This window comes from Urocitellus parryii, chromosome 5, assembly GCF_045843805.1.
Source record: "Urocitellus parryii isolate mUroPar1 chromosome 5, mUroPar1.hap1, whole genome shotgun sequence".
Classification (NCBI taxonomy): domain Eukaryota; kingdom Metazoa; phylum Chordata; class Mammalia; order Rodentia; family Sciuridae; genus Urocitellus; species Urocitellus parryii.
The window spans coordinates 161635706-161651385 of NC_135535.1; the positions used below are offsets into that span (position 1 = coordinate 161635706).

Below are 15680 nucleotides of genomic sequence, written 5' to 3' on the forward strand. Positions count from 1 at the left end.
CTCGCATTTTGTAATTGCATCTTATATAGGCTTTTGTATTTTTATAGGTTTCTTATATTCTCACTGAGAGTAACTCTGTGGAGATGGTGTTTCTGATATCCCTTCTTTTTTTCTTTTTCTAGGGCTTCTTTCTTACAGCATCCCCAGAGTCAGTATTAAAAGTAGCTCGCCATGCTTCTGAAAACAACAGGATTTTCACTTTGAATCTGTCTGCACCATTTATTAGCCAGTTCTACAAGGAATCATTGATGAAAGTTATGCCTTATGTGGACATACTTTTTGGAAATGAGACGGTGAGTTATTCTCTTTTTTAAAAAAGAGTACCTAGATTTCCTATTTCTGTACTTGTGTGTTTTAAAATATGCAAAATAAAACCCTAAATTTTGATAAATATCTTTGAGAATTACATAACAAAATTGCCTCAGTATGGACTGCTATAACTCAGTATCTCCTTCAGTATATATTGACTTCTTAGTGAAATATTCATTTTTAACACAGACTAGATTTTTGATATTTAATTTACATATTGTAAAATTCACCCTTTTTATTGTATATTTGTGAGTTTTTGAAAATGTATACATGACCTGTCAGTAAAACCACAATCAAAATAAATACTTTCTCACTTCTTTTGATCTCTTCAAGGTCTGAGTCTAATTTAGTTTAATAGATTATGAGTGAATATTGATAGACAGTATCATTTTGCTAATATTGTTGATGGTGATGAAATGGAATGTCATTTGGCTATTCACAATAGCTAAATGTGGAAACAAATTTTAATAAACACAATTTCATATATACTTACAGTGGAATATTGTTCAGCTTTAAAGAAGTGAAATTCTAAATGTTCTATGGCATGAATGAATCTTGAAACATTATGTTAAGTAAGATAAGCTAGACACTTCAGATAAATATTGGCTTTTCCTGGAAGGATTCCACTTTATAGGCTAAGAGTGTAACTGAGTGTTATAGTGCCTGCTTAGCATGCTCACAACCCTAGGTTCAGTCCACAGCAAAAAAACAAAAACTAATTTCACTTTTTGAGCTGTATGTAGGATATGCAACTTCCAAAAGACATATAGTAGAATAATGGTGGCTTGAGGGCAGGTGTGGGTATTGAGTAATTATTATTTAATAAAACAAAACTTCTGTTTGAGATGATCAAAAAGTTCAGGAAATGGATGGTGGAGACAGTTGTCCAACACTAAATTTTTTTATTTGAATTTATTTATTTATTTTTTATCAGGGATTGAACCCAGAGGGGCTTAAATACTGAGCCACATCTCCAGCCCTTATTTTTTATATTTTATTTAGAGCTAAGGTCTTACTGAGTTGCGTTAGAGCCTTGCTAAGTTACTGAGGCTGGCTTTGAACTCATGATTCTCCTGCCTCAGCCTCCCAAACTGCTGGGATTAGAGGTATGCACAATCACATCAACTTGAAAATGTTCTTAATGACACTGAATTGAATATGATAAGTTTAAAATGATAAATTTTGTCTTCTGTATATTTTACCATGATTTTTTTAAAAAAAGAATAGTCCTACAAACCAGTTAATTTGATTCTATCTTACCACAAATTATTAAAGCAATTATTTTTCCCCACCTAGAAGAAAAGGTGGTGAAATTACAAATTGCTAAGTCATGTTGAAAGAATTTTTTTCCTTTTCATATGATTATTGTTCTTTGGGTTCATTTCAACAGATACTTATGTAGTACCTGTTATAGCAAACCAATAAATAATAGATGTTTAGTATGTTTGGGAAGACCTGTCGTGATATGGTTTATAGATTAATAAAAGTCAGCTACAGGCAATTAAGTGTATTTGGTATTTTATTGAGCCAGTCTCAAAAAGTCCGTTGATGAATAGATTTCTAGTGGTATGCCTTAATGTTTACTCTGAGCTTTTCTCAAGTAAACTACCAGTGATTTGAGATAAAGCTGTATTTGCATATAATGCAAAGGCAAATAATACAACACCTTAATAAATATTAAGACAGTTGAATGTGAGATTCAGATTTTTTTAAATGTTAATACAGTAGAAATGTCAGTTGAGGTGATAAACATTAATGGGGATAATAAAAATAATACCATATTTGATTATAAAAAGCAAGTAGATTAATACTTGCTTTTTAATACTTAATTATTAATACTTAATTATAAGAGATAATAATATCTCTTTAAATACATCGTTCATTGTTTTTCTACTTGACTTCTATATTAATTATAAATTATCTTCATTTCTCCAGGAAAAGAGAGACATTTTGGTTCTAAAATTCAATGAAATGTAAAATAAATTTCTCAGTGAAGATAGATAGATAGATAGAGAGATGACTTGTTATATCTTTCCTCTTCCTCCCCCCCCCCCAAATAAGCTCAGATTTACTGAGTTTAGTATTAACTTTTCAAAATGTCAGCACTTAACTAAAATCACACACCCTTGACTCTTACTTTCTAATGGTAAACCTTGCCTTTCTCAGAGGGTTATAAACTAGTAATGATGACTTAAACTTTCCTGATAACACCTTATCTACCAAGACTGTCTTCACAGGCAATAATCAGTGATCATTATGAAGTAAAAAATAAATGAGGATTGGTACTACCATGCGATCCAGCTGTCCTACTCCTTGATATATATCCAATAAATTTAATATCAGCATACTATAGTGATGCCGCCACATCAATGTCTATAACAGCAGAATTCACAATAAGCCAAGCTATGGAGCCAACCAAGGTGCCCTTCAACAGATGAAAAGATAAAGACAAGATAGTATATATACATAATGGAGTATTACTCAGCCATAAAGAAAAACAATTTTGTGGCTTTTGTCAGTAAATGGACAGAACTGGAAACTATCATGCTATTGAAATAAACCAGTCCCATAAAGTTAAAGGTCTGATATTTTCTCTGTATTATTTTCTCTCTTATCAGTATTATTCCAGCATATTTAACAACCTTTTTAAAATGGATAAATTCCTTGAAAGACACAAAGTACAAAAGCATGCTAAAGAAAAAACTGTTCATATTTGGATGCTAATCCAAAATTGGGGAGGGGCAGATAAAAAGATAGAAGAAGGATTAGTGAAGTAGGCAAAGTGAAATTAAAGGGAATGATGGAGGAATGGAATAGGGAAAGTTAGTGGAATGAACTTGACCTAACTTTCCTATGTACATGTGTATGAATATACCACAGTGAATTGCAACATCATGTACATCCACAAGACACTAATTTTTTAAAAATCTATATGTAAATAACAGAAAGATCGTAGATAACTTAGCTTTTTGCTGGTGTGCCCATATTACCTGGCAAGAACAATTAGAGGAGGAAATCTTGATTTTGGAACTCGGTTTCAGAGGTCTTAGTTCATAGAAGACCACCTCCGTTCTTTGGGGCTCAAGATGAGGCAGGACATTGTGGTGGAAAAAATGTAGAGGACAGTGGCTCAGGACATGACAATCAGAAAGCAGAGAGAGACTAAGCTCAGCTCACCAAATTTATACCACAAAGACATACCAGGACCCATTTCCTCCAGCCACACCCTACCTAACTCAGTTACCAGTCAGTTAATCCCTATCAAGGGATTAACACACTGATTGGATTAAGGTTTTTGTAACCTCGTCATTTCACCTCTAAACCTTCTTGCATTGTCTTCCATATAAACTTTTGAAGCACACCTAATATCTAAATTGTTTACAGAGCATAGGGAAGGGAAGGGGGGTAGGGAGGAGTAAAGTACTGGGGAACTAAATGAGAACAAATTATATACCATGCTTTTATAATTATGTCCAAAAAATCCTATTATATCTAAGTAAAATGAACCAGTTTTAAAAAAGGTAAGAAATTAATGGGGCAAACACAACAATTGCCCCAGCCAACTGCTTGGAGAGAATTTCCAGGGCATAGCAAAAGGAAGGTAACCCAAGCAGAGCCTAGCAATCTCTTTGAATTAAAGAGATGGAGCTGGAAGTTGAGAATCTTAAGAAGCTAGTGTTTCTAAGTCAGGAGTACCAGAGAAGAAGATACTACATAGGGAACACAGATTTGTAGGAAGTCCTAACACATCCTCAGCTAAGTAGTAATCATCACATATTTGTTAGGAAAGAACTATTAGAACAGATCAGAGGGAACAGTCCTCCGACTGCAGATGGCGCCTTTAACTATCCTATTTCATTGGACAAGGTAAATAACCTCATAATTCATAGGGCTTCAGATATAATAATTCAGAAGGACTTTGCCCCATTAGTGAGACAAAATTATCTCTAGTCCAGAAGCTATTCTTTTCCCTCTTATCATTATTATTCCAACATACTTAACAACCTTTTGAAATGGACAAATTCCTTGAAAGACACAAAGTACAAAAGCATGCTAAAGAAAAAAGATTATCTTTGGGAGAAGGGGACTTAACAGAAATTTAGGGGTTTTCTTAATTTGCCATTTTTCTTTTTTTATGCATTTTTACTGGTGCTTTATAATTATACATAACAATGAGATTTGTTGTTACATATCACTATTTGTGCACAATATAACAATGTAATTTGGTCAGTATCATTTCCCAGTGTCATCTTTCCCTCATTTCTTCCTTCCCCACTCCCCTACACCAAGTCCTTTTCCTCTGCTCTACTGGTCTCCCTTCTATTTTCATGAAACTTTTCCCCTCTCTTTTTTTCCTTTTTTCTCTGCAGCTTCTATGTATGAGAGAAAACATCCAACCTTTGACTTTATTGGTTTGACTTATTTTTCTTTACATAATGTTTTTAAGTTCCATCCATTACATAATTTCATTCTTCTTTATGGCTGAATAAACTCCATTGTGTGTGTGTGTGTGTGTATATATATATATATATATATATATATACATACATACATACACACCACATTTTCTTTATCCATTTGTTGATTGACAGACACCTAGGCTAGTCCCATAATTTGATTATTGTGAATTGTGCTGCTGTATCCAAACCACGGTTGATTTTTTTTTAATTCTTTTTAGCTACACATGACAGTAGAATGTATTTTGACATATCATACATACATAGAGCACAACTTCCCATTTTTGTGATGGTACATGATGTGGAGTTACACTGCTGATGTATTCATATATGAACATAGGAGAGTTATGTCTGAGTTATCTACAATCTTTCCCATTCCCATCTCCCCTCCCTTCTCCCCCCACTCCCCCAGGTCTATCTGGTAAATCTCCCCTCCTCTACTCTCCATTGTGAGTCAGCATCTGCATATGAGAGAGAACTTTGGGCTTTGGTTTTGGGGGATTGGCTATTTCTCTTAGCATGATAGTCTCCAGTTCCATCCATTTACTGGCAAATGCCATCATTTCATTCTTCTTTATGGCTGAGTAGTGTTCTATTGTGTATATCCATTTATCCATTCATCTCTTGAAGGATACTTTCATAGGTTCTATAGTTTAGGTATTGTGAATTGAGCTGCTATAAACAGTGATGTGACTGTTTCACTACTGTATGCTGACTTTAAGTCCTTTGGGTATATGCCAAGGAGTGAGTGGGATAACTGGGTCAAATATTCGTTCCATTCCACGTTTTCAGAGGAATCTTCATACTGCTTTCCAGAGTGGTTGCACCAGTTTGCAGTCCCACCAGCAGTGTATGAGTGTACCTTTTTCCCCACATCCCCACCAACATTTATTGTTACTTGGTTTCTTGATAATTGCCATTCTGACTGGAGTGAGATGAAATCTTAGTGTAATTTTAATGTGCATTTCTCTAATTGCTATGTTTGTTGACCCATCCTATTTTTTCTGTGAAGTGTCTATTCAGTTCCTTAGCCCATTTATTGATTGGGTTTTTTTGGTGATAAATTTTTTAAGTTCTTTATATATCCTGGAAATTAATGCTCTGTCTGAAGTGTGGGTGTATACTAATTCTTAACACTAAATACCAAGGAGTCAAATAGCTGGGTATGATGATTCTATTTCTAGTCTTTTGAGGAACCTCCATATTAATTTCAATAGTGAATGTACTAATTTACAATCACACCAACAATATAAAAGTGTTCCATTTTCCCCACATGCTTTCTAGCATTTATTATATATTCTTTTTTTTTTTTTTTGGATGGGGGTGGGGTGTTGGTGGCAGAGTGGAGATTGAACCCAGAGGTGCTGAGCTATATTACCATCCCTTTTTTCTTTCACATAAAGCCTTTAAAAAAATTGTTCTTTTTAGATATACATGACAGTAGAGTATATTTTAACATATTATACATTCATGGAGTATGACTTATTCTAATTAGGATGCCATTCTTGTGGTTTTACACAATGTGGAGTTTCACTGGCGGGTCAATACTCCTTTTTCTCATTTTTAATTTTTTTGTTGTGCTGGGAATTGAACTCAGGGCCTTATGCATGCAAGGCAATCAATCTACCAACTGAGCTATATCCCCAGCCCAGATATTATTTTATTTTTATGTGGTGCTGAGAATCAAACCCAGTGCCTCACACATGCTAGGCGAGTGCTGTACCACTGAACCACATCCCAGCCCCTTATTTTTTATTTTAAGATAGGGTCTCCCTAAGTTGATTGAGGCCTTGCTAAGTTTCTGAGACTGGCGTCTAACTTGTGATCCTCCTGTTGTAGCCTCCTGAACCTCTGGTATTACAGGCATGCACCACTGAGCCTGGCTTATTGTTTGTATTCTTGATGGCTGCCATTCTAACTGGAGTGAGATGAAATCTCAGTATAGTTTTAATTTGCATTTTGCAAATTGCTAAAAATGTTTAACATTTTTTGGCCATTTATATTTCTTCTTTTGAGAAGTGTCTCTTTAATTCATTTGCCAATTTATTAATTGTGTGTGGGATTTTTGGGTGTTTTTGTGTTCTTTATATATATGGAATATTAATCCTTTGTCCGAAAAGTAGCTAGCAAATATTTTTTCCCATTCTGTAGGTTCTCTCTTCTCAGTTTTGTTTCCTTTGCTATGCAGAAGATTTTTTAATTTGATGCCATTCATTTATTAATTCTTAGTATTTCCGGAGCTTTAGCAGTGCTATTGAGGAAGTTGTTGCCTATGCTTATATGTTGGTGTCTTGACCCTATTTTCTTTTAGCATTTGTAAAGTTTCTGGTTTAACTCCTAGGTCTTTGATTCATTTTGAGTTGATTTATGCAGGTTAAGAGATAGTAGGCTAATCTCCTACGTGAATAACAGTTTTCTCAGCACCATTTGTTGAAAAGGTTGACTTTTTTCCAATGTATGTTTGGGGCACCTTTTTCAAGTATCAGATATGTGGGTTTGTCTCTGTGTCTTCTAGAGTGTTCCTTTGATCTCTATGTCTGTTTTTAAGCCAATATCATGCAGTTTTTGTTCCTGTGACTCTGTAACATAATTTGAAGTCTGGTATTGTGATGCCTCCAGCATTTCTTTTTTTCTTAGAATTGCTTTGGCTATTCTGGGTCTTTTATTTTGCCAAATGATTTTTAAGATTTTTTTTTCCAGTTCTATAAAAATATCCTTGGTGTTTTGTTGTGGAACGCATTGAATCTATCACTTTTTTTGATGTGCCTATTTTAACAATATTAATTGTGCCCATTCATGTACATGTGAGGTCTCTCCATCTTCTAGTTTCTTCTTCAGTTTCTTTCTTGGTGTCTATAATTTTCATTAAAGAAGTCTTTTATCTCCTTTGTTACATTTATTCCTAATGGGTTTTGTTCTTATTGTTGTTTTGTTTTTTGTATTGTTTTATTTTTGAGGGTATTGTGAATAGGATTGTTTTCTTGATTTCTTTTTCAAAAAATTTGTTTTGGATGTATAGGAAAACTGTTGATTTTTGTATCTGCCACTTTGTTGAATTTATTACTACCTCTAGTAATCCCTGGGTGAAGATTTTTGGATCTTCTAAGTATAGGATTGTATCATTTATAAACTATAATAATTTGACTTTTCTTTCCTATTTTTATCTCTTATTTCCTTCTCTTGCCTAATTGCTCTGGATGGAATTTCAAGTACTATTTTGAATAGGAATGGTGAGAGTGAACATTCTTGTCTTGTTCCTTATTTTAGAGGAAATATTTTCAGTCTGTTCACATTCATTATGATGTTGGCTTTGCATTTTCTGTATTTAGCTTTTATAATGTTAAGTTTCTTCTGTGCATGGTTTCTTTAGTGGTTTTTTGTTGTTGTTGTTGTTGTTGTTATCACAAATGGGTCTGAATTTTGTCAAAGGCTTTCTCTGCATCTATTGATTTGTATATGTTGAACCATCTGTGCATCACCACAGTGAAACCAACTTGGTCATGACATAAAATCTTCTCAATAAGTTGTGGAATATGGTTTGCTAATATTATCAGGTTTTGGTATCAGGGTACTATTGGCTTCATAAAATGGATTGGAAAGTGTTCCATCCCTTTCTATTTTGTGGATTTATTAAAGGTGCATTATTATTAGTTCTTCTTTAAAGGTCTGAGAATTCAGCTGAGAATCCATATAGTCCTGGGCTTTTTCTTGTTCAAAAGTTCTTTATTACTGCTTCAATCTTACTGCTTATTGTTGGTCTGTTTAGGTTTTCTGTATTCTCTTGGTTCAACTTTGGAAGGTTATATGTGTCTATAAATATATCCATATCTTCTGGACTTTCCAGTTTATTAAAGTATAAGTCTTTCAAAATAGTCCCCAATGATCCTCTGGATTTCTGTGATGTCTGTAGTGATATCTCCATTTTTATCTCTAATTTTATTAATTTAGTCTTCTCTCTTTCTCTGTGGTTAATTTGGCTAGGGGTTTTTCAGTCTTGTTTATTTTTTCAAAGAAACAGTTCTTTGCTTCATTGATTCTTTGTGTTGTTTATTTTCTATTTCATTGATTTTTTATTTAAATCTTAATTATTTCCTTCCTTCTACTGGTTTGGGAATTGATTTGTTGTTTTTCTAGGCCCTTGAAAGCATCATTAAGTTTTTTCATCATTCAAAAGCATGATCCTGCCTCAGCCTCCCAAGTACTGGGACTTCAGGTGTGTGCCACCATGCCTGGCTCTCCCAAACATTCAGTTACATACAAACTGCTCTAAGAAATTGAAGAAAGGGAAACACTACTCAGTTTATTCCATGAGTTTAGCATTAACTTCATATCAAAACTCAAAGTATTATTAAAAATCTGTAAATTGATATCTTTCTGCGGTTTGGTATGGAACTCAGTGACAGAGCTCTTGCCTAGCACTTAAGAGGTACTGGATTCAATCCTTAGTACTGCATAAAAAATAAGCAAATAAAATAAAAGGCATGCAGTCCATCTACAACTAAAAAAAAAAAAAAAATTAAATACGTGTTTTCAATGAGCCATGCTGAAATTTTACATGCATTAGAAAGACAGTGAATGAAGTGATGGTTTTTGTGAATATCCTTTGTAACTTTGTTTTTGTGGTACTCGGGATCAAACCCAGTGGAGCCCTATCACTGACCTACATCAGCCCTTTTTATTTTTGGAAAGAGTCTAAGTTGCTGAGGCTGACCTTGAACTTGAGATCCTTGTGTTTTGGGAATATAAGCATGTGTCATATACCTGGTCTATCCTTTGTGACTTCAAAACATTACTCAATGGCAGAGGTGATGATTTTCACTTGTCTGTGACATTTTAAATCAAAAACTATCAAAGTATTCCTCCGTTGCTTGAAATTGCTACTTAAATACAAGGCAATCCTTTTATTTATTTTAATACAGGGTCTCATTGTTGCTTAGGGCCTTGCTAAATTGCTGAGGCTGGCTTTGAACTGGAGATCTTCCTGTGTCAATCAGCCTCTGAGCCACTGGGATTACAGGTGTGCACCACTGCATCCAGCACATGGTTTACATTTAACTGTAATTCAGAAGTGGATAAAAATAAATTTGTTTTCTCAATTAAAAATCTTTGACAACTTCATTACACACATTTATTACTTTTACATTAAATATCGGAATTGATGGTTATTCCTGGAAACTTCTCTACTATAAAAACTCAAAAAGTTATGTTGTATTTTTAATGTTTCTGGTATCTTCAAAGTTTAAAGCATTTCCTTCAGCAGCAATCTTTTGTTAGCTAAACTCACACAAGATCAGCTTAATAAACGACATTCTACATGCAGGTAATTATAAATTATATCCATTGATGCCTACTAATGCAAGCTGCTTTGTAGTCATTATCTAGTAGTAAAGACTGAAGAACTTATTAGTCTTGTTTTTCATTTTTATTAAATTAAGTCGTTTTTGAATAGTGTTTTTTTGGAAATGGTTCTTAAGAATAATACCTTTCAATGCTCCCTAATCACTAGATTATTAACCTGCCAGGATTAAGTACACTCAACTTTGCCTCAGGATGCTTAACTCTAAAATAAGGTCAATTATCTCATGATAATGACTGCTTTGTCAAGAGTTACCACTTAATTCCACAGTGAAATGTCACATCACCCATACAGTAAGCTTTAAGATAGGTTAAATAATAAAATACAGTTTGAAATTGGACCCAAGAATTCAGTTGAATTATTTCATATGAATTAAGAATGATACATTTTAGATAAAGTTTCCACTCATATAACTAGAATTTGAATCTCACTGATTTCAATTTTTAAAGATAATCTATTGCTCTGCTTCATGAATCCTTTTGCTGACAACATTCCCACATGGAACATTTCCGTACAGGGAAGAACATTTTACACCTAGTATCCAGTAGAAGTAATATTTAATATATTAAAAACTTATAATTTAGACCAGGAGAATTGAAATTACTCTTTCCTAAGTGATCATTTAACTTTTAAAAAAGAAATACCTAGTTTGTCAATGAATTAATCAGAAAACAATGAAGAAAATTCTACAGCTTGTTCTGGTTGTGGTTTCTGTTGTCAAATCACATTTGGCTTGGCCAAAAAGAGAAATTCTATTTAACAGATAAGTACATTTTGAAAGAAATATAAAATTGACTTTATATTTGAATATCTGACTTTATATTGTAAACCTGAATGATGGCTCTGTTTCTTTAAAAGTGAACCTTAATCTTTTTATCTAACCAAGTGAAAATGTAGGCTTTTGTTTTTCTCTTACATGTTTTGCTGTGGTGGGGGTGAGAAGCGATTTTATTGATATTATTTATACTGCTAAATACATTTTAATCTTTAATAGACATTGTTTCTTCTTTAAAAGATAGTATGAACATTAATAATTTGAAAAAGCATTTCTTCAAATTATAAATAACCTTCATGCAGATATTTTATCTGAAATAAGTTTCAGTTCTACATAACTCAGTTCTACATAACTATAAAAAAGAAATCATTTGCTATTTCAATGTGAGAGTCTGGATATATTTATAAATCACCTAATTATGAGTACCAAATATGGTAAGTACTATACCTACATATATTTTCATTCAGGTATTCCCTCTTCGATTAGGAGACTTTCTTGTTTTTTGTAAAAGTATTATTTTAATTTTTAGAAACTTTCTCTGTCAAATCTATATACATTTATTCCCCCAGGGAAGGCCTTTTTTACTTTTACATTTTTTATTAAGTCTTATTAGTTCTTCTTTTGCATATGTCTCTTTCTTCTGTGTTTGTGTATATATACATGCACAGTAAGGATTTTGATTCAGGGCCTTCTGAACTCTGGAGCTGAACTATACCTACAGCCCCAGGTCTAATTCTTTTAAGTTATTTGCTTGCCAAGCCTCTCCAGGGACTCAAGACTGTTGTATAGCTCTATATACTGAGAAGGATGGTCTTTCCATTTCTCAGTCCTGCATTTTCCCAGTGTGAATGTAGGGAATAGAGTTGTGTCTCAAAAGGTGATTCAGCCCTTTAAAGGTATACCATAGTGCCTTGTTTTTTCTTATAAGAAATGAAAGTCACCCTTCTGAGACGGTTCATATAGATCTCTCTGTTCCTCTCTTTTTGCTGTAAGCCATGAGAAGATCCTGTGATATAGACAAAATCTAATGTTATCTTGAGTTCAGGAAAGTGAGAAGAAATGTTTTCAGAGAGTATATATAACCCCTTTTAATAAATTAAAAACTTATAATGGTTTTATACATTTTAACATATTTGCCTTTTCTGATAAAGATAATGAAATTTCAGCTACCACAGGGCTGTGGCACCAGTAAAATTGCTGCTTAGCTCCTGGATTTTTATCCTTAGGGTCTTTCTGATATAGCTTACTCATCTGAAAAAGAAAAAAATGAGACTCATTATAGCTCAGAGAGGTTTCTAACATACTAGCCTGTTGTAAAGATGTGTTACAGGAAGGATTCAGAAAGAGCCAAAGCTTGTTCAAACTTTGCAACTCCCTTACTTTCTACTTTTCTCCCTCTCTCCTTTTCTCTTCCACCCTCACCAGCATATTCTTCCTTTCTTACTCCACTTGTTTCCTTTGTCACACCAAGCACATTGCCACTGTGAAGATATAATGCTTTTATTCATCCACAAGTGTTATGTCCATCATTGGTAAATGATTTGAAATGGTATGAATTCCCATGGAGATAATCATATTTTGTGCAGTAATACCTTTTTGTTTTATTCAGTATTTCAGTTAATCTTTTTATATGTTTAATTGTTTCAGTTACTTTACTGCAAATTTGTTAGTGATAATTTTGTTATTATTTGTGAATAGTATGCCATTCTGTCAAAAGAATGAATTAAAGGGCTGCAGTTGTGGAGAACTTGCCTAGCATGTGTGAGGCACTGGGGTTGATCCTCAGCACCACATAAAAATAGATAAATAAAATAAATTATTGTGTCCATCTACAAAAAAATTTAAAGTTTGAAAAAAGAATAAATTAATATTTAGAGTTTTTATTAAGCATGTTTAAAATTACTTATTGCTAATTGAACTTATTTAATGAAATCGACTTACCCTTATAAACAAAAATGATACTAATATCACAGTAGAAAGCACTAGAATGCCATTTAGAAAACCCAGTTGAGGTCAGCTTTTGAATTTTTTTGTGCCTTTTAGAGCACAGAAAATACAAACCAAAAAGCTGAATTCTTGGACATTAGAGAGATAATTGGCACAATCTAAATAGGTTCTATAAATCAGTTAATAATGTTTTATCAACTTAGTTTTGATTATTTTACTGTGGTTATATAAAATGTTTCCATTTGGAGGGCTGGGTTACAGCTCAGTGGTAGAATGCTTACCTCACACATGTGAGGCACTGGGTTCAATCCTCAGCACCACATAAAAATAAATAAATAAAATAAAGATATTGTGTCCATCTGCAACTAAAAATATATATGTTTTTTAAATGTTTCCATTTGGAACAATCCTATTATCCTTTTTCTGATCCATATCCAATTTAGGATCTCATCATACATTTAGTTACCAAACATGTTTCCTTGGTCTCTTTAATCTGGAAAGTTCCTTAGTCTTTCTTTTATGACCATGACAGTTCTGCAGAGTATTGGTTGGTATTTTGTAGAATGCCCTTCAGTACAGAGTTGAGTGATGTTTCTCATGATGAATAATAAATTTTTATAAGGATACCAAAGAAATGCTTTTATGTCTTTTCGTGCATTATCTCAAGATTTCAATGTGTATTAACTTTGATCATCTGGTTAAGGAGATGGTGGAACAGTTTATCCACTTTGAAGTTACTATTTCTGGCGAGGTACAATAGTGTGCATCTGTAGTCCCAGTCTTTTAGGAAGCTGAGATGGGAGGTCTACCTGAGTCCAGGGGTTCTGGGCCAGCCTGTATAACATGAGACCCTATCTCAGATGTATGTACATACATACATTTGCACACATACATACACATAACTATATCTGTTTTTCTACTTATCCATCTGTCTATATTTTTATTAAAACCCATGAGGCAGTAATACCTCATTATTATTTGCTTAAACCTAAAATATACATAAAATAGTCTCAGAATTGCAAAACACACTTCTAAAAGGGTATGTTTTACATGTAGAAAGAACATGAATCTTATCAGGGACCAAAGAATGAGCTGTGTTAGACAAATAAATGGTCCCCAGTCTTCCAGATACAGTGACACACACCTGTAATCCCAGTGGCTTGGGATGCTGAGGCAGGGGGATTGCAAGTTCAAAGCCAGCCTCAGCAACTTAGAGAGACTGTGACTCAAAATGAAATATAAAAAGGGTTGGGGATGTGGCTCAGTGGTTAAGTGTCCACGACCCCCTGTTTTTCCTGCCTCCTGTTATTCCTGCTATTCTATAGCCCCCTTCCTTGAGTGTAGGCTAAATTTAGTGACTTCCTTGTAGCAGTATATGACAAAAGTGGTATAATTTCCAAAATTAGATTACAAAAATACTGTGATTTTCATCCTATTTGCCTTCTCTTCTCTCTCTCTGAGCCCTTGCACTGGAAGCGAGCTCCCATGTTTTGAATAGCCCTCTGGGGAGATCTGATATCATTCAGTTATCAACCAAGGACCTAGGGGATGCAAAAGTCATGATGTGCTCCCTTAATGACACATGAGATCTGCAACTCTGGCCTGCATCTTAACTATAGTCTTGTGAGAGACCTTGAGTCAGGGGCAGCCAACTAAGCCATACCTGGATTCCTATCTACAGAATTTTAAGAGATTCGAAAGTGTGTGTGTGTGTGTGTGTGTAATTTTAAGCGACTACATTTTACAATAATTTGTCATGCAATAATAGATAACTAGTACACGCAATAAAAAACAATGCTTACCAAGTACAGTTCAATATTTCAGCACAGCTGGGGGGGGGTTGACATTTTTAAAAATATTTTTAGTTGTAGATGGACATAGTACCTTTATTTTGTTTATTTAGTTTTTTTTAATGTGGTTCTGGGGATCGAACCCAGTGCTTCACATGTGCTAGACAAGCACTCTGCCACTGAGCCACAACCCCAGCCCCAGAGCTGTTTTTAAAAGCCTTCAGCCTTGGAGTACATTGTCAAAATAATGCTTTTGTTCCTTAAGTTTGTTTTCTTCCCATTTTTTGGGGGGGAGCGGGGTATGTGAAACATTTGTATGGTTCTAAACATCATGACTATGCAAAAAAGTTTAACTCACAAGTATCATGTCTTTGTCCCTCTTCTTCATTCTCTTATTCTTTTTTTTAATATTTATTTTTCAGTTTTCGGTGGACACAACATCTTTATTTTTATTTTTTTTAATGTGGTGCTGAGGATCGAACCCAGCGCCCCCCCGCATGCCAGACGAGCGCGTTACCGCTTGAACCACATCCCCAGCCCATTCTCTTATTCTTCATACTCTATTTCTTCCCACCCACCCACTATAGGTTGTCTCATTAATGTATATTTTATGTATCCTCTTTGTTCATGAAAGTCAGTACACTATAGGTCCTCTTTGCACTTAGCCTTTTTTTCAATAAAGTATGTCTTGGAAAGCATTCCGTAACATCTCATAGAGTTCTTCTTTCATAGCTGCATGGTTACCCATTGTGTGAATGATCTGTAATTTATTCAGTCATTCTCTTATGTGTGGGTGTTTAGATTGTTCCCAGAATTTTGCAGTTAAAAACAATCTTTCAATGAACATACTTGTTCATGAGTAGTTTTATTATTGTTAGAGGTACTTCTTCAGGGTAAATTCCTAGAAATGGGAGTGTTGGATCAAGCGAAAGGCATAAATACAGTTTTATTAGATACTACCAAATTTTTCTTTAAAAAAAGTTAATAAATGTTTTAAGTTTCCACCAGCAGTATAGATAGAATGATGTCTGTTTCTAAGGGTGTTA

The 15680-nt window shown here is 34.0% G+C and overlaps 1 protein-coding gene across 2 annotated transcripts in view; it reads left to right on the top strand.

Moving 5' to 3' along the window:
• The window catches only part of Adk (adenosine kinase), a 468242-nt gene that overhangs the window by 306384 nt on the left and 146178 nt on the right, over positions 1 to 15680 (top strand). For both annotated transcript variants that reach the window (XM_026390231.2, XM_026390232.2), the window contains exon 7: positions 123 to 293. In XM_026390231.2, the coding sequence (XP_026246016.1) occupies positions 123 to 293 (171 nt within the window). The remainder of the gene's footprint in view (positions 1 to 122; positions 294 to 15680) is intronic.